The sequence below is a fragment of the Homalodisca vitripennis genome, chromosome 8, assembly GCF_021130785.1.
Source record: "Homalodisca vitripennis isolate AUS2020 chromosome 8, UT_GWSS_2.1, whole genome shotgun sequence".
Lineage (NCBI taxonomy): Eukaryota > Metazoa > Arthropoda > Insecta > Hemiptera > Cicadellidae > Homalodisca > Homalodisca vitripennis.
This window is the reverse complement of record NC_060214.1, coordinates 84,561,650-84,587,048: the sequence shown is the minus strand read 5'-3', so window position 1 is coordinate 84,587,048 and position 25,399 is coordinate 84,561,650. Positions and strand designations below refer to the sequence as shown.

Genomic DNA, 25,399 nt, shown 5'->3' with positions numbered 1-25,399 from the left:
TGTACACATTTTAAGATTGAAAATAAATAAATAACCAATCAACTTAAAAAACATGGAAATTGTTTTATTAAATAGCAAATTTAAAACAGTTTTATTACCAATGAAGGACAAAAAGATTACTGTTACTCATACTTTTACAAGGAAACTAAACTAATTCCACTTGCTCTCCGAGGTTTGCACGTAAAGTTTGTAGTCTAAATTCAACCTCACACCATGTGTTTCTGAGCATTGCTGGAGTTATGCTTCCAATAACCTCTCGAACTCTATTCTTGAGTTCCTCAATATCTTGAAATTTTTTGGCGAAGACTCTGTCCTTGACATAGCCCCACAAAAAAAGTCTAAGGGTGTAATGTCTGGGGAACGTGGAGGCCAAGGAATTGGACCATCCCGTCCAATCCAACGACCAGGAAACGTGTCATTTAGGTAGTCACGTACTATCTTACCCCAGTGTGGAGGGGCACCATCTTGCTGCCAGTAAACATTTGGTTGTCTATGCTCAATTTGCGGTATTGCAAAAAGTTCAAGCATGTCGAGGTATACCTCTTTAGTGACTGTCGGTTCTGCGAAGAAAAAGGGTCCTATCACTTCATCTATAGCCAATGCACACCAAACGTTTATTTTAGGGCTGTCTCTTTAATGTTCTCTCGAACATTATGAGGATTTTCAGTACCCCAAATCCTACAATTGTGTCTATTCACCTTACCAGAAACATGAAAGGTTGCTTCATCCGAAAAAATTACTTTTTTCAAGAAATTGCTTTCTCCAATGTTTATTGTTTGTTCTTCGAGGTCAAGTAATCTAACAGCAAAATCGTAGCGTCGAGGTTTATTGTTAGGTTTTAGTTCATGTAATAACTGAATTTTGTATGGATGGAGCTTAAGGTGTTTGTGCAAAATTTTAAGACTGTTGTTCGAGGTAATCCTAATTCCAAACTTGCACGCCGAGTAGACTTACCAGGGCTCCTCGTAAACAATTCTCTTACTTGATCAACAATAGCTTCAGAAACTGGTGGTCTATCAGCACCTTTTCTATGTTGGACACTTCCCGTCTGTTCAAACTGCCTATACCAGCGTTTTATAGAATTGTTACTTGGAGGATTGCGGCCATACTCTAAACGAAACCTTCTTTGAACAGTTATTACAGATCTGCTTTTATGAAACCAAAGAACACACCTTGCTTTTTCTTGCACACTAGCCATTTTGATACTGAGGTTAGTTTAGTGTTTGTTTAGTCAACTGTAATTAACAGCTGGTGTGGAAATATCCATTAATGACCAGCTGACTATGTCACAACACAAGTCATTAAGAAGAATCATACCTTACACCCACAGTTCAAGTGACATTTTTACTTTTTTTATAACTACTTTTTATAATTATTGTAATGTGTACAATTATTAATTTTCAGTCAGTATATAAAACTGTTTTAAATTTACAATTTAATAAAACAATTCCCATGTTTTTAAGTTGATTGGTTATTTATTTATTGAATCTTAAAATGTGCCCAATAATTTATAACCACCACCCATATATATATATATATATATATATATATATATATATATTATATATATATATATATATACATATAAATTTACAATAGGTATTATATTTTAAATATATCAGTATTATATTGATATTTTCAAAATTTATTTCAATTTTCTTACCTACGTCTAGTTTAGGTTTAATTGAATATAATTGTATAATAAATATTCAACTATACTTGAAAGTCGTAGCTGCTTCTCTGCTGAATTTATTAGATATCGAATTACACCATTTGAGGGGCTGTAAATGTTTTATTTCTGAATGCCTATGTACATGATACCTCGAAAAAAATCATAACTTACTATAGACATGTATAAAGCTTTATGTAATTCAAAAATACATGTAATTCTGATTTTAATGGTTGTTGATGAGTCAAGCTACTGGAGTTAGCTGAGCGTTATCAAAATCCTACGTTTGTCTTATGGGTAACTACGATAGCAACGAGTAAATAGCAGAATATATTTGTAAAACTGAGAGCAATAAAACTAGTTTTCTACATTTGACACGTGACAATGTATAGGATTTCATGACGTGAACGCAGCTAATAATTTCCATAACGTGAAGGTATCGTGTGGTATGATATTCCAAGAAAGATTTCACCAGTAGACTTAAAATTTTGCATAATCATTTATATTTACACTGGCAGTAATGAGTTATGTGATTGTGTATTTCCAACCATAAAATTGTACTAAGCAAATTGAAAACATCACTCAGTAAGGTGACACAAATTCTCTTTTGTACCTGAAGGATTTAAGACTTGTTTCTTTAGTGTCACATATTTTTCAATCTATCAGCAAGACACATCTACAATATAGACATGTACAACTAATTTTAAATTCAGTCTCAGCGAACCTGATACACGGCACGTGGGGTGACCTAACACTTGGTTCTTGTAATCTTAATATTCAATATTGTATTTAGAAGGGTATAAATAAAAAATAAGATGCAAATAAGGCACCTTACTTACAATTTTACTGTATTTATTGAACATATAGCAGTTTACAATAACCAGAAATTATATTTAGCTCGATTACAAGACCATTAAGGCGTATATAGCCTATGAAGTAGGGTTTCTTCTACTACATTCAATAGTTGTACAGAGTTATTAGGAATTGATTCAATATAATATTGTTTCCATATTAACAGTTACAAAAACCTCCTAATGGTAATTTCCTCTTCTCTAAATTTGCAAAATTTAAATAATTCACTTCACGATTTTATAAAAAAGCAAAGCAAATTAAAATGTCCCTCAAATAGTATTAATCTAAGATCAAGACAATAAAATAAAAATATAATATTATTTCTATGTGTTTTCCTAGTTTAGCTGTTATTTGCTTTGTATTTTCTTTATTTTTATGTCTTTAAATGAAGTAAGGGCAATGTATTAATTTTTATTTGACATATAAAAATACTCTGTCAGGTTGTGTATTAGATTAATGTAAACACAAAAAAGGATTTTTGTGTTTCAACAGCCAAGTTCGTCTTTCATTACACAATTTTAAAATAGACATATTTTAGCTAAATGGTAATAAGCATGGAAAAACTGTAACAAAATATACACCTCAGTCCAGGAATTATAAATTTTAAAAGAATTGATATTTTTCTTTAATGTGCGTTATATATAAATTAACTAAAAACATAACACATAAATATTCATTATATACATTCATAAATGTATAAATTAATTTACAAGTAATTGATTAATTACAATGACAAGCATTACTAAGCCACTCACCACAATCCATTAGCTACATACGCTGTTCCTCATTAAAAATAAGTGACTTTCTAATGCAGATTTAGGATTTATTTTTTAGTTAAACTTATTGAAAAGAATTTATATTTCAAATTTTGACATTAAAAAGCTTGTGGAGTATATTTTATATATTTGAAACATCTAGAAAGTGCATGATCGTAAATTGTCCTTGAAATTAATATGATAATATCTTTATGAGGAGAACTCAACATTTATTTATTTTAATTACATTATCTCTGAACCTAATGTTACCTTGTCTGAGGGAGATGTCCAACGTTACAATTAAACTGTTTGAGATATCTTTTATGTAAAAAGCATTTTGTTTTCAAGTGAAAACCTTTTTTCAGTGAAACCAGATGATCTTTAGATACAGTATGGACAGATATATATACACAGAGAGGTAAATGAACGGAAATTACATTTTTCTCAAACATATTGATACGCTTTTCTTACACTCAGCAAGTAAATTACATCGTATAAAATACCCAGGTTCATGTAAATGTTGAGTTTTGATATAAAACTTGTTCAATTATACTATTTATACAAACGTACGCAATTGCTACATATTAATGAAATTTCACTTAGCCTATAATTTTTTAGTTTGATATTACTAAAATTAAAATAGAATAAATATTATAAAGTTATAGGTGCGTCAAAACCGTTATTTACTCGTATATAGCAAAGCTTTGTGCTATGCAACCATTACTTGCAATGAAATATAATTTTAGCTTACAATATTTCTAAAACTAAACATGTACAATTATAATATCTCCTGCCCAATCCTGAAACTCTGGACTTATTACAATTAAATTTGTAGTAAGTAAGTCGTTTTCATTTAGAATAAATCAATGAGTATTAGTTTCTAAGCCAACAATGATAATTATTGATATAATTTATGTTGGTAATCTTAGGGAATATTTTTAGTAATTAGTAGTATTTGAGTCGTTACTGAATTAGTTTTATTTAATTGTATTAATATGGATAGAATTTTATTAACATCTTATCAACCACTTTTAACACTTTTAGATCATTCTTTTCAATACACACTCTCAATCGTAATATTTAATTTTGGATAGCTTTAAAGTAAAATCTGTATAATACAAGTTAAGAACGACTTTGTAAAATTTCTTTTAATATTTAAATCGGTTCATTTAAATTTGATTAAATTTCAACATCAAACTTTTATGTTCATTTAGATTGCAATTTAGCAATAAAAAAACCATAAGCGATTAAAGGCCTCTATTTTACACAAATAAAGTTTTTGAGACAATCTTTCCATTCAATTAAACAAGTTACTAGTTCCCTCATTGTTAGGCTCTAATGTCACAAAAAAACTGAAAATTAAAGATAGTGCTAAACAATTCCATTACTATTTCAATAGTGCGCACGTTTCTCAGTGTTTATCGAAACAATACGACACGTACTTAAGTTAGTAGCCCACTGATGTCTTACAAAGCTCTGTTATGATTGTATGTACTTATTTAAAATAAATACATTATTATCAATTCATGACGTATGTATAACTGAAACAAATATTATGGTTTTAAAATAAAGTTTTTAGATGCAGCAGTAAGATATTACTGTACATTACAAATCCTCATACATGTCCCATATAGTGTGTCATATAAATTTGACGTGACTATAACATTGATAGTAATACGTTTATTACATTTAAATATATAATTCTTAAATGAATATGTTCTGTAATATATTAAGGAAGAGTACAGATTGATAATACTACTAAATTTAACATTATTTATATAACTTTTTATACTACAATACGAATTTATATTTAATTTCCTCCAAGTCATAGCACTACAAATTATTCATTTTAGCTGAAAAAGTTTGAATAAATTAATAATAGTTTTTCTATATGTACATACCATAATCTTGTGAAAATTTCATCATGTACTGATTTTATAGGTAACCATGTTATCACTACGTGCCTCACAGATGTGCTGCGTTTAACTTGTTAATGACATATCAAACTCAAATTATGACAAGTAATGCCAGATTTGCTGAATTGCGACATTATATGTAGAGCATATACGCGGTGTACACTCCAGTGTTAGCAGAATGAATGTTTTCACATAGCCTGAGCACGTGCAGGCTATATCGCACTGTAACACATTGTTGGTTTGTGACGTCATGATTTTTGCATAATCAGATCTATTGTTGCAATTTGAAAAGCCATTTATACGTTTTATTTTGAGCTGCAAATTGTACCGTAAATAAACTTTAATTTAGAGAACCATATAAAGCAATTAAAATAGTAATTAACATGTTTACGACACAAAATATTTAAAACTAGTTAGCTAACGTTGTTAAGTCATTTATTCTTTATATTATAATATCTGCATAAATTTAAAAGTCTTTATTTCACAAATTTTATTCCTATATTTTACTTTTAAATTATTCTACAAAATTTTTAATATTCTTTTATTATAAATACTATATATAATAATATATAATAATTAGTATTAGTATTTTAATCTTATACAAAGTTTAAAAGTGACACATAATTATACTTAATTCTCAGTCTTACTATAGTAAGTTAACAATTTTTAACTTAAAAATTAATCTTCTTTGTGTACAATATTTAACTGAAATTGTTGTTGAACTTATTGTGAGAAAGTTTTATTTATATTATACTAAAAAAACAATTAATGAAAAGAATCTTACTTTATATAGGAAAAGGGCATGTTAATAGTTAGGAATGTATTCAACGTAACAATGATACTACGGAACAGTATTGTTATTACGAAGCTATTATTAATTCATGAAAGTAAAATAAATACGGAAGTATTTATGAAATTACAGCATAATGGTTTTAAGCAATTTTGAGTTGATGTATTATTTGATAAAAATTGCCATTTATAATTAAAAAAACTGGTTTATTTTTAATATAAAACAGAGGTTTTAAATTTTCAGTAACGGGAGAGTTACCTTGCATGTATAACATAAGCTATGAAGAGTTAAAATTATTTATTTACATTTGTCATAAGTGTTAGTGAAGCCCAATTTTCACACGACATATCAAAGCCACATTAAGGTATATAATTTTGTGTAAAGACTATTTCCAGGTGATTATTGTGGAATATGTGATTCATTTAAGACATTAAACACACTTCAAAATTCTTAAAAATATATTTATTTGAACTTATAAATGAACTCATGATAATCGCAAATTATTTCTCCCTTTCAATAATTTGTGCAATGACCAGAGAGTGGAAATTTTTAAGCTATGATAAATTTGATTTATTTGCAGGGAGGCAACTGTTGTTGTGGGTAAACCCCATTTTTAATTCCCCTTCTGGTGGATGGCAGTGCAAATTTATGGAAAAGTAACTGAAAGAGTTAGCAATTAAGGAATAAGTTCCTTGAAAGCAATCAGGAATAGGCGATAAGCAATTTGTTTACTCGGCTTCTGGACAATCTTATTTAAATTGCTCTTTATCCATGTCTTATAATATACAGTATAATTGTTAGTTTTATATTTCCATAATACATTAAAAACAAAATTGGAGAATATTTCTTTCCTTTTAATCGTAAATAATCTTTTTTTATTGTTAACACAGCAACAGAAATAAGTAATAATTTTGCAGTAAAATGTGTTGTGTTATACCCATAATTTACATATTCATAATCAGTAACGTTTTCTACTCAAGTCAATTAATAATCATGATATTAAGGTTTAAAATGAGTTAACCTACTTTATGTTACTCAAATAGGCTCCGGTAACTGTTAACCATATCATTAAACATATGATATGGTTTCAATAAAGTGTGGAGCATTTGATTTGATAGGAGCGTTTTTGGCATTACTTGTCTCAGAGCTTGAGGACTGCAAAAAACATGTAGTCGAATGTCTAGCACAGTAAATTCGTTTTATGTGAACTATTTGTTTCATTGGCATTATATTTTTATAAATAAAATATATCGTAGAGGAATCTAGTACTTCAGAATAATTTAAATGTACGCTACATTACAGTCGCGAAACAGGTTTCGCTGAGGTTGAATGAAATTCTCCAAGGTTAATCGTAGGTAAATTCATCCTGTTTGTATAAGAGCAATTTATTAAATATTTATGTCTTCTTTACCCTCTGAACTTTGGTTTTATTAACATTCTTAGGCTAATAGATGTAACCCGCGGTCCCGAATGCAATATTAAATATTTAAGTCCTTATATTACTTAAAACACTTACGATGTAATATGATAGCAGTTTTACAAGGAAAAGTAAATATTAAATCACGTAAATCTTATTTTGGTATTCATCGTTAAGAGGATCATAGTTTAACCCGACTGTTATACACGTATATGAGTCTTTTTAGGTTATATTAAATTTTATTAAGAATGCTACTTATGAGTCTACCTTTTTAGCCCCGATCAAGAAAATACAAATACACAGGTAAAAATGTGCTTGATTTCCATATCTTACTTCCGGTTGAAGGTATTTACACTGCCATAATAGATTTTGCCTTCTTGTCCAATAAAGAAACTATACATACATAAATAGGGCTGAGAAGGGAATCACTTTCTAGCATGAAATCGTATCTACTTCCAATTTTATCCCCCTTATTTATATCTGCAATAAAGAGGAAATCCTTCGTATGTTTCTGGTACGTAAGAATGATTAAACATTCCTTTATAATGTTTTGCTTGATAGAAGCATTTTTGTTTTTCTTACTGAAATCTTGGAAAGAATGGATCTTTGAACCACATTGCCTTAAATACCTTAACAGATACCTTCATTCATTAAGGTTCATGAAGTTACAGTGTTTAATAATCACATTAAATGTTAAAATTTGTTGCTAGCTAGATCTGGATTAAAATTAGATATTACATTGGCTTTGCTATTTTCATCATATTACTGAGCATTTTATGCTTATAATTTAATTTACAGTACAAGGTAAAAAAATGAATCAGCTACCATGTTAAAATTTAACTGAAATTGTCAACTGCTGTTTTGTGTCACTTAAATTTGGATTGTGAAGCCAAAATATAAACTATTATCTTAATTTCAAAACATTATATGGAAATTCCTGATCTTTCTTTTTATATAAGCATTAAATAAATTGCAATAAATATTTTAGATAAAGATTAGCGAATTTAACAATTCAATATCAAGATAGATGTTAGCAACACATTTATTTATTTATTTTTATTCTTTATTTTAACGAATATGGACTTAAGTGGACCTTTAGTGTATTTGTTATGCCTCGAAAGTGTAGCCGTAGCTCATTTTATTTTTATTTCAACGAATTTTATAAACACAATTTCTAACACATTAGATTGCTTAATTTATTTTTGGTGGATATCATATTCGTGGTAAGAGGCTTTGTATTACCGTATCCGTTTCTGCCGGGATCTTATCGGATTATAAGTTACCTATTGTTATTATCTATTTCCAATGACTTTGAAGCATTTATCGTCATGTGCTAATTTGAAAATTATCAAATCGTACATTTACACAATGATAAACATAAAAGTTTTGGTATGAGAGGTTAATATATTGATATGAATTTAAATGTTTATACACCACACCAATATGAAAATGCTGCATAAATTATATAAAAGACTTAATAGCAGGGCTTTTGTTGATCTATTCTCGTATCTGCAAAATGACTTACATACTGTGTTAAATAGAGGAAAACAAAAGAACTATTTTTAATTTCTATATCTTGGGGGAATTAATACCACCGTCTTCAGGAAGTTTAAAATGTAAATTAATATATAACAAAAAAACTATAAAAAGTAAACAAGAAACAAGAATACATACCTGTAAATGTATACACAGTACATATCATTTGATAAAGTCTAGCTGATGTGAAATATTTCTAGCTTAATCTTGGCGAAACAGTTGATTTTCATAAAGAATGGAATAAAACTTTGTAATTTTTTTAAAATTTTTCAGCAATAAATCCAATTATACGTAATGGATTTTTTTTCTTCAACATGATTTGATAAGCTTGCCCTATATGGTTTAAAGTTAATCTGTTGTAATTTACATCAGGGCTTGGTGGTACTCCTTTTGATGTAAAACACTCCTAAAATTCGTCATGTTTGTGTTTTAGACAATGTTTTGCCAATCAATTTACCTTATCTTTATGGAAAATATCAAATGTATGCCCTATCGTACGAGTTTTTAAATGGTAAGTTTTTAGCTAAAATATTGCTTATAACAAAACTTTCAATCATTTTATTATATTAGATTTGTTCATATATCATTACATTCGATGTTGCAAATTATAGGATAGGTCATTCCAGTATTACTGCTACTGAATTCTCTTGAAGAACTCATACAATTACACGTTCCGAGTTGAGGTTTTTAACACAGATCACATCCATTTTTCATATAGTTGATATATTTGGGAACTCGTGTTTTAACCAACTTATTTTTTCAAATTTGGAGGTCTTCTAAAAATTACTCTTGATGCTTTTAAAATAAAATTTGAAGTGTCATGGAAACTTTGAAGTCCAAAAAGTTCCTATGATTAAAACGTCCAAACGTTTCGGTTTGTTATTTTAATTTTTTACAACTTTCCCATGGTAATTGAAATATTTAAAGATTAGGTCAATTTAGTTTTAAGAAATCACCTTTACTGCTGCATAGTTTCTTTGCACTGACTGAAAATCTTTTTTAAAACTTAATTTTTTTTACAAACTTGGATGACAGCTGGAGTAATAGGTAATCCATAGAGTTGGTCTCTATAATTTTCAATTTATTTTAGAGATATCCAGATTTTAAAAAACATCTACGTCTATAAACGTAACCTTTTGGTAAATATGCATCAAAATTTGAAAGAAGTGAATTTTTGAAAATCGTTAAGAAATTGTGTTTAATGAAGAAGTAAACAAATCATCAATATAACACAACCATTTTAAAGTTAATAAGCGTTGTTTATCTAATCATTCTCTTGCAATATAACCCATAAATAGATTTTCAAAATATAAGGGTGAGTCAGAAATATGGTAAAATATTTTAAGACGTGATTCTAGAGCTAAAAAAAGAAAGAAATGTTATATAAAGGAAGGTCCGGAAACGCTCCATTACTGAGTAATGGCTGGCGAAAGATTTTGCTTTGTTTTCAGTTCACCTGGTGAAATTAAGTGATTCTGAAAGGTTTTGTAAATCAAATAAGATAGATTTATAAAGAAAATCACCTGAAAAATCAAATAAAACCACTCTAAAGGTTGGTGTGTGAATATGTTTTGAGAAAAAGTATGAAATTTGCCAAAAATCTAATAACAAAAATACCGTCTTAAATGTTTGATGTCGAATAACATTGTTAAATGACCATTAAACAAATTGTTTTTCTTAATGCAGATTGTAGAGAATTTCATTCTGGAAACAACCATAATAAGCAAAGTTAACTAAATGTGTAAAAAAGTTATGATATTGACTCCTCACGTATTACACTACACAGCAAACTTTTGCTGTCTTATAATAATGAGTATCTGATTGGTAACAGCTGGTGAAAAAGAAACATGTTTTTGGTTCAAAATTTTATTTTTAAATAAAATAAACATCTACAATCGCTTTAAGTCTCCGGAAGATTAAAAATGATGCTCTAAATGACCTCCATTGTTTTAAAATGCACGCGTTCAGGCGTCTTCTCATCAAGTTTCGGACCCGCTCAAAAACTCTAGGTGTCTTTTTAATGGTTTCTATTCAATTTGAAATGTTTAATCGGAGTTCTTCAATGGTATCTATTGGGCAAGAGTAAACTAATGTTTTTAAATTTCCTCAAAGGTAAAAGTCCAAGGGATTTAAGTCCGGTGATCTTGCTGGCCATGAAACCGGTCCACCTCGGCCTATCGATTGATTTGTGAAACTCTCATTTAGGTGTCCACGAACAGCCAGAGAGTAGTGAGCTGGTGCCCCGTCATGCATAAACCACATGTTTTGGCGAAAACATTCCAGTTTTCCACATTCCAGCCCAAAAATTTACTGAAAACTGATGTTGTGGGCGATTAGGTTTGATAGCATGAGAATTTATGTCCGCCCAAATGTGGCTGTTACGGAAGTTAATGAGAGCTGTTCTTGTAAGTTGAGCCTCATTGGTAAACAAAATTAATTGTATTTAAAAAGTTTAGATCAGCACATTTTAACATAAGCCATCGACAAAAACAACATGGGGAGCGTAGTCTTGTGGCAAAAACTTTTGGACATGCTCGAAGTGGTATGGGTGTAACTGGTACTCGTGTAGTATTCTCCGAATACTAGATTGGCTGACATTGAACTGTAGTGACAATTCTCTAGTGCTCTTTTCAGGATAATCAGAAATTTCATTAAGAACCAACTCTTCTAATTCAACAGTCCTACATGATCGGGTGATGCCTGCATTACTATGCTCCGAAGACTGCAAAGAACCTGTTTCAGATAGGCGTTGATGAATAGTGGCAAAAATCTTGCGCTTAGACACCTGTGGTTCGGAAAGTTCTCTTGATACAGACGTCTTGCTGAAGTACTATTGCAGCGTCCCAAACCATACTTTGAAATGCATGTCTACTAATTCAGAGTTTGAATACACATGAATATTACCTTATAAATGAAACACATAACACAAAATAACTAATAACATGGATGGAAATAACTGGTTAAATTACTTAACACAAGCACATAGTATCTTTACAGTTTGTTGTATTGTTCAACAATGACGTGAAATATTTTTTCATCTAATAATAAATGTCCAGCTGATTATTTATTATTTAAAAATGATTAAACAGCTGTTGTTTAAATGATTAATTATTACCAGCTGTTACCAATCAGATACTCATTCCTGATTATAAAAAGATACTACAAAACTTTGCTGTGTAGTGTAATACGTGAGGAGTCAATTTCATAACTTTTTTACACATTTAGTTAACTTTGCTTAGCATGGTTGTTTTCAGAATTAAATTCTCTACAATCTGTATTAGGAAAAACAATTTTTTTTTTGGTCATTTAACAATGTTATTCGACATCAAGCTTTTAAGACGGTATTTTTTTTATTAGATTTTTGGCAAATTTCATACTTTTTTCTAAAAAACTGTTCACACTTCAACCTCTAGAGTGGTTTTATTTGATTTTGCAGGTGATTTTCTTTATAAATATATCTTATTTGAGTTAAAAAGTAAGAACAAAACCTTTCAGAATCACTTAATTTCATCAGGTGAACTGAAAACAAAACAAAATCTTTCGCCAGCCATTACTCAGTAATGGAGCGTTCCGGACCTACCTTTATATAACATTTTTTTATTATTTTTAGCTCTAGAATCACGTCTTAAAATATTTTACCATATTTCTTACTCACCCTGTATATATATATATATATATATATATATATATATATATATATATATATATATATATATATATACTAGCTGTTACCCACGGCTTCGCACGCAAATATTAAGAACCGAAGTCCTTATATTACTTAGTAAAAGCAATTATGCGCGATTGGCTGCGGGTAACAGCTAGTTCGTCAAGAAATTCGTAGTATTTTATAACGAAAACTCTTGATTTTCAATAAAATACCAATTACAACCAAATACCCAGATACCCACGGCTTCGCACACGGTTTCCTACAGAAAAATTGGGACATAGGAGGCATATTTCTTTTGAACGTCGTTATTACCCTTCTGAGATAAATGATAGTCACTGAAAGATACTCCAAGGTCATGATCTATTTAAGATTTAAATTTTAAAACAGTCTCAAAACGCACCTGTGAAATAACTGGAATTTTTCTCCAATATTCTATAATTTTTGTATACAATTGAACTATATTAGACCATCGTGGACAGGAGTCAAAAAGTTGGAATTCATTAGCGCACATACAATGTAATAAATGATGGCGCTCAAGGTAATTTTGAAACGAAAATAGGCATATTTTAGGTATATATTATTACAGTCTAATGATTATGAGCTTCAGATGTTAAGCGAAATTGCGTATGGTTTTTATTTTATTCACTTCTGGATTAAATTAGTTATATCTCCGATGCCCACGATTGAGCTTGCTTTGTTGTCTCGATCGAGAGAATATGTACACACGGAGTTTTGAGAACCATACTTCTGTCAAAAAAAAAAACAACTAAGGTTGATTTTATAACATTCTTTATATTTGTAGCCAACGTAAGATAGTAATTATGATATCTGCATTGCTCTTCTGATCAAGCATGAGCATGGTTTATATTAAATAAATATTGCAGTTAAAGGTGAATTTTTACGTCAAATTTGAATTGTATTATCTGGATAGTAAAGTCTATGTTTAACAGTGATTGCAGAAACAGTTTAAACAAAATTTGTCGTTTCTCTTAAGCTTACCCTATGCTTTAAAACTATAAGTGTAAAGAAATTTAAAATAGTAATTAAATTATATATAAATATATTTTTTGTCGCATTATATATGTTTACAAAGAACAGCTGATTAAAAATTTGAAAAGACTCTTTCACTTAATAACATATGTTTGCTGCAATGCATTTCTTACGGGTATTTCTGTAACCAGTGGGGCGGAATCCTGAATCGGGAAAGGGATAAAAAGTATCCTATAACCTTCTACAGATCAAGACGAACAAATTAAAAAAAAAATTAGGCGAATCCGTCCAGCCGTTTGTGAGTGATGCTGTTACACACGAACAGTTTCATTTATATATATATATAGATATATGTGTGTGTGTGTGTGTGTGTGTGTGTGTATATGGGGTTGAATCTCTTATAACATCCAAATAATATATTACTCCGCTTATGTTAGTTCTTGTTTTAAGTTGTTGTAAAGCAATATAGGTATGTATTTTAAAATAATTTTTATAATAATTTTTCATGTTTTAGTGTTAAGTTGTGGAAGGATAATATGTATTTATACTGGATATTTAAGTCTTCTCTAGTTTTATTGAAAAGATGAGTGAAACAAAGATATTTACAATAATATTTTCATGAATATACATATAGCATGTACACTTTTACAACATTCACTATTAATAACATTAATATGAAAATGTGTTAGGCCCATGCGTATTCATGGAGAGTTAAACACACCAGAAAATAAGATCGTTTTTGTATAAACATTAGAAATAAAATACAAAAAGGGTCTATTTGCTCGAAATACTGGATATTTTTGCGAACTCTTGACCAATTGGACTAACATGAGCTTTGTAACGGCCACCGCCTCAGTGCCTTGCTCATCTACAACAATTTTGGCGGTGTGGATGGCCTTATCCAATTTAAACTCATTAAACGTTTCAACAAGGTCACTGAGATCGGCAAACTCAAGTAACTCATCTGCCCCAAAATCCTTTAATACCTGAAAAAATAAATTCGTATTATTATTACACTAAAACATATGGTTTAAAATCATAAAATACAAGACGATTGATATCTATAATGCTACTAATAATTAATAATCTGTGAACAATAGCTTTATTTGTAACTTATACTACTGGTATTTTTTGAATAACTTAAAATTATTTTTGCATATTTTGGAAGACAGACAGCTTCCTGTTTATTTTAATGGTATTTAGTTAGTATTTAAAAAAGATCTTTATAATTATAAAACAACCTTAAGGGGAACGATGCACTTTTTTTAGCGCAATGCTATTTATATGGGAAATTCAGCATGTAGTTAGGTACCAATATCTTAAAAACTATTCAACATATTGTCCTGAGATTTTTACCATCTATTATATAGTATATAACACACAAACTGTACTTGTTTTAGAAGAATGTATTAATAAATAAAATAATCGTATCACTTTTAAAAAACTGTAAAAATAAAAAATAATTTTTTAAGTAATTTTATTTTTATTACTCTTTTAATTTTAGGTATATTAAAACAATTCTAATACATATTGTTCATACTAATGTAATCAACAACCAGAAAAAGAATCATGGATTTTGGATCAGTATTTCAGGAGAAAATGGTACCAACGTGTTTAAAAACAAGGTTTCGGAAATCAGTGATTAAAGATAAATGTTACCTTAAAACTCTCCTGGTGAGTAGTTTTCAATATGCTTATCTTCTGCTTGCCTCTTAATCAGTCTTCTTTTTACCCTGCTTTCTTTGGTTTGCTCCTCTGCTTCTTTTTCTGCTTTTATAATTCTAATTTTATCAATGGTTTGTATGCCTTCAATCATGAATTTGCCAGGTTTTAGTTGTAGCCTTTGAAGTACGTTAGTTTTAGCCACTGCACCTTCATTAAAACATAAGGCAGCATCTGTCACACCAAGCTTTAAAGTGTGTAGGCCCACAAACTCAGTTTTAGGAATTCTTTTCCAAATGCATGCATTAAAGCTTTCATTTGGGTTTTGAGTTTGTCCGTGAAGGCACCGATCCAAAAGTTCTGCCTGAGTTAAATCTTTATATATGGGTTTTATTGCTAAAAGAACAGGCTCAGGCAAAGAATTTTTATGCCTATATGTGTGTAGAGTATTGCTTAGCTTTTTTCATGTCTGCTGTACTACCTAAATTATTCCTAATAGCTAATCCATAGTACCTCTGAAGCTTATCTATATGTCCATCAGTTAATCTTCCCTTACCACCAAGGGCCTTTCCATCGCTAAGCTTATTTCCTTCATTTTTATGCGTAGCTTCCGTAGCCTACAACCTAACCGCTTTTGTACATGGCCTACACATTCAAGTTTGGACATTTTTACCTCAGGGCCATTAGGTTCACTTTCAAGTGCAGCCATGAAACCCTTGGAGTCTCCATCTCCAAGGTATTTAGTATACCTAACTACTAACTTTGTCTCAGACCTTGCACAAATAATTTTAGCACCTTCAACCTCCATGCTTCCACTGGATCCTACATACTTGCAATTACATTTAGGGCTATGTGATGCTTTTTTTCAGGGTTGCTTTTTATACTCTTGTGTGTACAAGCTGTGCAAAACTTTGAGAAACACTCAAAATCTAGAATTTTTTCCAGTATCAAAAAAAGTAACACTTAAAACGCCGTTTAGAGAGGTATGGCCGCGTTTTTGCCAGGACCCATCGAAGGCTGCTGCGATATACTTGCTACCATCGTTTTCCTCAATAGATTGTATTGCTGCATTTCTCAATGAACCTTCACATACTTCCGTGGCAGCTGACAAGAGCTTTATATTATATTTATAAAACCTTACATTAGGGGGAGCTAAGTTCATCACAGCGGAAAACATTCTTGCTGCTGATTGGTCTTTACCGATAGATTTCAAAGCATAGGCATATCTTATATTTATGTTATAACAGTTTCTTATAATATCTGAGTTCATGCCTGCTTTTTTTTCATCACAATTCGAACATTGAATCAAGATTTTATGAGCTAACCCATTAGAAAATGTACTGTCAAGATTTATCGAAACAGTTCCTTCTTTGTTACAATGTTTACATTTGGTAAAACTATTTACAAGGTTAGATAGCAAGTCTATTTGAAAATTATATTTACATCACTATTTACAATATTTAGATCCTTAGGAAGCTGATTACTGCTCAGTTTCTTCGAACTAGATGATTTCTTAGGCATAGGCCTACTCTCATTTGTAGTTGTGGAAGAATTATGCCTAGGCCTAGCAGACTCACCAATTGAAGAGTATCTGTTCCCTTTGAATTTATTGGCTGTATTAAACTTCCTAATTCTAGGCATTGTAAGTTGTAAGATCACCAAAGTTCAAACAAAAAACACAACAGTAAGTAAAACAGCAAACTATTTACACAAATCTGTATCACTTTATGAAAATTGGAAAGAAAACAACAATCATAACATAACCTAGCAACAGCTGCTAATGTATAAACAACACTACTGTCTGATAAAAAAAAAACAAAGTGGTCAGTCATAGTAACTTGGAATTTACCATAGAGTAACCTAAGACTATATAAAAGTATAAAAATTAAAAACCTAACTGAGCAGTGTGGTCGTTTTGTGCATCAAGTGATACCTTAACAGATGCAAGCATTTACAAAACGTATTTTTTCTTATATATAACATTAAGACATACATATAAAAGTATATATCTACTTAATCAGCATAAAACGGAGATTCTTTTTGTGCAATAAAAAAAATTTGTTTTTTTTTAGCTCAAAAAGTGCATCACTCCCCTAATTCATACAGTAGAAAGTCCACGTAAAATATATTCGTTGTGTAATAACCTCCAGATGGTGTTTCCATAGGTATCTTACCAGAACCGCGTAATTATGACGTATTGCAAAGTTACATACAGCTAGGTGCTATTTAAAGTAGACAATTAATACAAATGCATGTGGAATGTCCACAATTTATCGAATGTTTATCATCGGCCACGAGTATTATGGTAGCAGGACGCTGTTCTTATCGTTATTAATAAACTTACCGGTACGAGATCATACTTATTCTCAGTTTTAAACTTAGGAATAATAACATCCATTTTTTTCATAGGACTGTCTAAGATCTCACTTAGAATCTTCTCTTGACGTTCATAAGTTAATGATCTCAGTAAATCTTGTACTGCTGTTGCATGGGATTGTTCAGGCAAAATTATGAACATGCTGTAAGCATCCCCCTTATACGGAAGCTCCAAGCCATGTATCCCATAACTGCTAGAAAATACTAAAACAAATACAAAAAATCAGATATTATGTGTTGTGTATAGTTTCTGAAGTGTGTTATTTATTTCGGTAAATTACTAGGGACGGTTTATATCACAATATATAAAAACTACTGTTTATGTATATTTACAGTGTTATAAGCAATATGCTCATATAGTACTGATGGCGAGAGAAAAGAAGAGACCTGGATGCTGGCCTATCTGAAAATTGCAGGCGTTACTACTAGTATGTTGCCGCGCATAGTTTCGTAATTCCATTATTGTTTCATTGTTTTGATTGATTTTCGGCCTAATTGTTATGTTTTATAAGATAATTTAAATGACGGTACTGTTTTGATCAATTAAAATTGAACTTTTTTTAATTACATAAACACATTTCATTTTACCACTGGCGATTGGAGAGAAATTAATAAATAAACATCACAAATAACACAAACACAAAACAAACATGTGACTTTAGACTGACGGCATGTTGTCCAATTGCCGAAGCGCTCCAGGATTTTTACCTGTGCAGGTAAGATGCGCAATAATAAACGCAACCACTACCGCCAGCTAGATAGCCCGGACTCCAACCGAAAGAGCAAGAAAGACAGCATATCAAAATTTCAGCTGACCTGAAATTCTCTCTCGAAAACGTTGCTAGCTCCTATACATGCATTTATTATTAATTTTCTTAATATTTTGGTTTTCCTTAGAAGTGAAGTATTTGAATTTTACCTACATGTTTACAATGTTTAAGCTACATTTTGAAGGTTTGTTGGGAATTCGAAATGGACAATTCCCACGAAAACCTAACAGCTGCTCATCAACAGTAACATATGATCCAGGACCGTACTTTGAGCTACAGTTGTTAGTAAACATGTTCCACAGTTCTCTAATGGGTGCAAATAGGTCTGATCTTTGTCTTTCCAAGCAGGTAGTCATATTGTCAAACAAGAGACAACACAGGATAAAATCAAACCTTTCGTTACTCATTACACTTTTATATTGGGTTCCAGTCCATTTGTGATCGAATAATTCCCTTGAAGCTGAATGATTGTCTTTAAAAAGCGCTAGTTACAAAAAAAACCAAAAAATGTCATCATTTCTTCGTTATTTACTTTGGAAGTTGTATTATAATAATTTGCTCTGACTCTATCCCTTTTCTTATTGGTGTGAAGAAGTATTTTATTTACCATGTCTTCATCAAATATTTGAATAAAACATTCTCAGGGAGTTGCTGCTTGCCTTGCGTCACCGAGTACTTTCCTTCTACTCACAACAATCTTTCTAGCAGGAGTTCTTGATCTTTGTGTACCTGGGCTTGTAGACCAAACATAATTATTCTTAGCACGTACTACATGGCGTTGGAGAAAAATAATGTGGGGATCAGCAACTGTCGTTTCAGAATCATGATTGTGCAGCAGATTGTGGAGTGGAAGAAGCATGCGGTGAGGCGTCAGCAGGTGGCATGGTTGCAGCAGGCGACGGAACGGCAACAGAAAGTGGTGGGGTGGCAGCAAGAGTGACATGGTGGGGGTAGGTGGCGTGGTGAAATTCTGTGGTATATTTGTAGAACCTGAAGAAGAACCAGAGTTGTCTCCTCGTTTTCTTTTTGTAATCGCCCGGCTTGAAGATTGGGTCTGCATCAGTGTCGTCGGTATCCTCGACAGATTCACGCTCAACTACACTTCTTCACTACTTTCACTATCAACAAATGAGTCTTCAAGCTCCTCATCGGCTGACAAAATCTCGTTTAGAAAGTTTCTAATACGGTTGTTTTCTTGTTCTTCAGTCTCGTTATGCATCGCAATACTGGTACGTGAAGACATAATCAATCCACAAAACAGCAATACACAAACAAAAATTAAAAAAGATTCGGCAGCAGTGTATAACAATTATGTCGGTAAAAAAAAGTTAAAATTAAAACAATTACTAACCGTTCGTAAAATTTACGACGCACAGCCTTAAAACGAAACTTCCTACTGAACTATACGGCTGTCAGGCCAATACTGATGTCTGTGGCTGGGGGAAAAGATGGTACTGTGGAGGGGGACAAATTCAGGGGAATGGTTTCCCAGTTAAAGCATTTCGCAAATGGCGCGTCGTCAAATTTTACGTTAGTAATCCAGGTTTAATGAATTAAATATGTGTGTATGGTAAAATAATACATGTATTTACTTTTAAATAATTTTCTATATATATATATACATGTTAATACTAAAAGTTGTCAGGATGTAATCTAGTACTATTATCCTAATTGTTTTAATTAACAAGCGAAATATTTTCTAGTACACTGTTTTGTATCGAAAATATTAATGAGTAAATCCTTTTTAACAACGCACTTTGAAATCTGATAAGTAATCGCATGTAACGCTATACAAAATTGATTTGAGCCATTACAACCACTTATTATAGTCAAAACAGGTTTTACACGTAGATATTTCATTTTGAGGCCTTGTTGGTTGCTAAAGCTTGCTTCATGGGAACAGAAGTGTTAAAATTACATTGACGGTCGGGCTTAACAGATTCCTTAATATTACATTGACTAATGTTGATGCAAAGGAGTATCTTTGTTATGAGTTTATCATAGCTAGGGAATATAATTATGGTCTACATTAGGGACTACAATTGAGTGCTGAAATGTTTAAGATGGAACCAATACAGATGGGATAAATTTAGGAAAACAAATATCTCTTAGAAATACATCTGGTATTACACACACGTCTCAGATTAGAAACAAATATATATCTGCGTAATTAGAACCCACACAACTCACCGGCTCTGAAACTACTCCTTTTATTCATCATTTGAGCTTGTCTTATAGATCCATCAGCCATGTGAAAATTGTCACGGTAAGTATGATCTTTATAGAATGTTGACTTCCATAATCCTTTGAAGTAAACGGCGTTCACCTTGTAACAATTCACAATAATCATTACTTCTGTCTCATATCTTTAAATATGAAATGGATACGGCTATAAATTAACCGTCAATGAAGGAAGTAACTCTGAAAGTAAATTGGGAATGTTGAGTTTCATTCGTCCTATTATTATTGGCCCCTCTGGAGTCATGGTTGTGTGAAAATTTCGAACAAAAGTCGCTGACGAAGAAGCACAAAAGGAACCTTGTTCTTTGTTTGGAAATCAGAGCCACCTGAACTCAAAAATATCGGTGAGCATAAACTATATGAACAGTTATTTTTATCCTGTCAATCTTTTACTCCTAATGTAGCTACGTTAACAGTAGTGTAGTATGTTAGTATGTGTATTTTCATGCCACCACTCTTTTCTTGGATATATTTTGTCGTGGAGTTATAAGCGTATATTAATGGTACCATGATATTTTGAATCTCCTCAATAAATATTAAGTTAATTTATTAGTAACAGTTTTTTGTCAATAATCAAATTCAAGACCATACATTTTAATGTTACATGACAGAGTTCCCGTCTGCAAAGCGATAATGTTCTGCTGGTTATAAATGTGGCTAAACTTTATAGTGATTTCGTTATATACCAGGTATTACTTTTTTGAAATGATCATTGATAACAAGCATGTTGCACGATTTTGTAAAAAATAATTAAATATTTAATTTTATATATTTACAATAAAATAGATTGTTTTGCAATGAATATTTCTACAATCTATAATTTAACCGTTTATTCAAGGGAATGGTTAAGAAACTTGTTGTAAATTGTTAATTGAACCCTAGTAATAAAATACTTAATAAAGTATAATATAAATAAGTTAATAATAAGTTTATGAGTAAAAGTTAAGACTTTTTGTAAATAATCCGATTCAAGACTATACTTTTTAATGTTATATGACAGAGTTTCCGCCTTCAAAGCGATAATGACCTATCATTTAACCGTTTACTTCAGGAAATGGTTTAATGAAATGTTTTGTAAAATGTTAATCGAAACCCTAATAATAAAATACTTAATAAATTATAAAATATATTAGTTATTGTACAAATAAACAATATTTTAAAATTCCAACACCAGTTAAATGTGAAATTAAGTTAGAAAGGCACATATTTGCTCTCAGAATAGTACACAATATTGATCACTTTAGCTCTACAACTTACCAATAGTAGTGATGTGGACTTATCTAGAAATCCCTCTGGTATACAATCCACAATCATGTTTCTTGTTTGCATTTCTATCCATTTATTTATATTTTTACGCGTATTCTCCAACTCATTTTTAAAGTCTGCCGCAGAGTATTCAGTTGAAAACATATGTTTTACGCAATCTCTTATGCCAAGGTCCTGTTGTATGTACATTTTATTGGCACTGTCGAGTTCGTAGTCATTTGTGGTATTACTGTGCCGCTCATTCTGTTCTCTTTCTAAAGCGTAGATTCCAACTACATCATTTTTAGTCTGAAAGTTATGTAGGTGTTTAAAAAGATGCATAATACAGTTTAATAGCTTTAACATCTGAATAGTTTAAACCATTAATCTAGAGAAAAATTCATTTATTTGATACTTTTAAAAATTTTCTTTTATTTTTTAACACTTAGTTGTACATGGAGATTAATTGTACTAATTTATAGAGTCGTAAACTCTTAAATTAGTCACTCATAGTATTGTCTAGAGAGATAAATGTTAATAATTTTTAAGGTAACAAATAACAAATGGAAATGTAAAACATAAACAGAACAATGTTTTCTAGATTTAGAATATTTTTTTTTGGGGGGGGGTGGGGGGGGGGGGGGGTGGGGGGGGGGGGGGGTGGGGGGGGGGGGGGGTGGGGGGGGGGGGGGGTGGGGGGGGGGGGGGGTGGGGGGGGGACCCCCCCCCCCCCCCCCCCCCCCTTTTTATGGTATGAACCATTTATTTGTTTTGGTTAAATATAAAGAATTTGCGGGTCAAAAAATTAAATATTTGATATTGGACGAAAGTTACATTTGATTGTCAACTAAAATTTACTTTTGACACACAAAATATTAATTCCTTTGGCAATCATCACGACAGAAACAATATGGCTGAAAATAATAAACTAGTATTATCCGTCTATTTTAGGCAAAGTTATCAAAACTATAATTTTACATTGCTCTGATAGATTATAATTTTTTTGATCTGTTTGATATTTTAAATGTCTTTATTAGCTCATCTTTCTGATTTTGTAACCCAAGTGGCCTAACCTAAATATATACTGTTTGGGTCAGTTTTTCTACTAGAAACCCGTTATAGGTTTGGTTTCTTAAGATCGTTCAACTTCACAAAGGCTCTGAAAGTAAAACCACACAAGAAATGTGAAGAGAAACCACATTTTCACAATCGAAACAAATATATTGAGATCGTGTACCAACTTGAATATTTGCAAAAACTTAACACATCTATAATATTGTGATTGAATTACATTTAATTAAATTTACAAATTTCAGTTTATTGTTTGATAAATAGGAGAAAGATTTTAGAATCTCATCTAATATAACAAAAACTGAGCGTAATGTTCGTTAGTCTATTTATAAATGTGAAGGACAGTATGCAGAAGTGGCCCAACACTGATATGTGCAGTGAAATAAGTATGCCTAGTTCATAATAATTTATACAAATTCTCCATCCCACTATGACTCCATGAATTATTTGTACTTGGCTTGTTAAAATTTTGTAAAACAGATTATTTCATCGCTTTGCAGTGAAATATATTTACTATCCATTTATTTTGGCATACCTAGCATTTAAATAAATAAATGTTGTCACAACATATCCATTTTCAACAATAGGTGATATATTGCTGAAACCGAGATGTGAAAAAGTCTGAAAAAAAAACAAATACAAAACTAATAAAACTTGAATGACTACTGAAATAATGGTCCTGCGTCCAGGAACTATTACGGCACGGTGCAGTGCTGAGTGATATATGTTTGGAACAGTGGCCTCTGCCAAATATACATTTCATATACACTCTTAAATTACACGGTGAAATATAACTGCTTTGCACTGGTTCTATAAAGAGCTTTACTTTAGACGATTGTGGCTTCTAAAATACGTGTTTTGTTACAAGTAAGATAAAAAGATAATTCAATAGCTTAATTGTTGCTGATTTTTCTTCAAACTAGTTTCCTTAGGAGCATAATCTTTATTGGAGTTGAAACTTCGTATTTTAAAGGCTTAAAATCTGTTTCTTCCTATAAGCGGCGTTACACTGATAGTACTTTTTAAAATTCCTTCACTAACTAATAATTTTTATAATGGAATAAGCATTTTTACTTGTGTATTTTTATATCATAGTTGTGTATGTATAACCAATATATGATAATTTTATATTAAACTCGAAAAGAAATAAGGTAGAATATTTGGTATCTTCTAAGATTATTTCGATAAGTTCTACATCAAGTAATCCAAAGGCAAATCGAATCACGCTATTTAATCAAGAAAATATAAATACCTCGGTGAATAAGAAGTCGTGAATTTTCTCCTAACGATTTAAGTATTTAATCTGCTGCTTTCTAAAATTAAGTTCGATCAGGAGAATTTACTCGATGAGTGCTGTTTATACGATTACTGACTTGTGAACTCAAGGAGATTACGTAAAATTAATGTCGTCTCAGTAAGATTTCAACTTAATTCGAAAACATTAGTTTACCATATTCTATATACCATGAAATTATACACATTACTGTTATACAAGTTCTAAGCTAAATTTTACTTGAAATAAACTCACATATTGTTAGTATAATTTTTATTATTATAAAACGTTATTCTATGAAAATAAAATCAAGTAACGCATTTATTACATCTAATCAGTTTTTTTCATCTCATGGGTTATTATTAAAAACTGCATGTACTTATATTTTTGTCTTAAGATACATTTTTATCCTCATCTGTGTTGACTTACATTTGTGTCCATTGAAATATTAGTACATTAAAAGTTATACTAGAGAGTACTTTTGTTTGCGTACATAAATAATTTTATTAAAATTTTAATATGGACATACTTGCTTAACTAATATACTAAGTATTTCGAATATGATATTATAATACATTTGAATGTTATAATAGTACACTCATACATTCTTCGTTAGTATAAATTTTCTAAAATTTTCAAAAATTATGAAAGATTATCAAAACATCTAGCATTACTAAAAATATGTAATTGTTTCTTCTACAACTTAATTGTACTATTTTATATTTTGGAACATAAGTATACGTAATATATACATAACACCAGTGTTTTGAATTAATTTAATTAGTTAATTGAATAAATTGAATTGGTGAATAATCATAAATAATCTTCTGAGATTCTTGAACAAATGGTTTCCATATATTTGGGTATGAATGAAACTATACTGACTGTTGTAGATATGTTTTAGTATTTATGTTCTGTGGTTGGTGTATGGGAATGAAATGGACTATGGTTAAACTATTCCTAAATTTTTATTTTTATTAATTGTTGTTGACTTTATCTGTGATTTACTTTTAGGATTTTACTACTTTTCAGATCCTTGGGCAGCACAACAAAGATCGTTCCTTGTTCTAACCTTGCTGTGACTTCAACCAAGCCTACTAAAAATCCCACCTGCTTAGTAACGAGTTAACATTTGTACATAAGTCAATGGTTTAAAAATTTCTATCTAC

At 30.8% G+C, this 25,399-nt stretch overlaps 1 protein-coding gene across 1 annotated transcript; it reads right to left on the bottom strand.

Moving 5' to 3' along the window:
- Nucleotides 1-14,146: 14,146 nt before the first annotated feature.
- On the bottom strand, nucleotides 14,147-22,221 carry LOC124367724 (serpin B4-like). The gene is made up of 4 exons (XM_046824802.1): nucleotides 21,899-22,221; nucleotides 20,591-20,726; nucleotides 17,599-17,834; nucleotides 14,147-14,578 (listed from the first exon to the last, which is right to left on the bottom strand). Exons 1-4 carry the CDS (start codon nucleotides 22,094-22,096, stop codon nucleotides 14,294-14,296), a joined length of 855 nt encoding a protein of 284 aa, XP_046680758.1. The 5' UTR covers nucleotides 22,097-22,221; the 3' UTR covers nucleotides 14,147-14,293.
- Nucleotides 22,222-25,399: the final 3,178 nt, after the last annotated feature.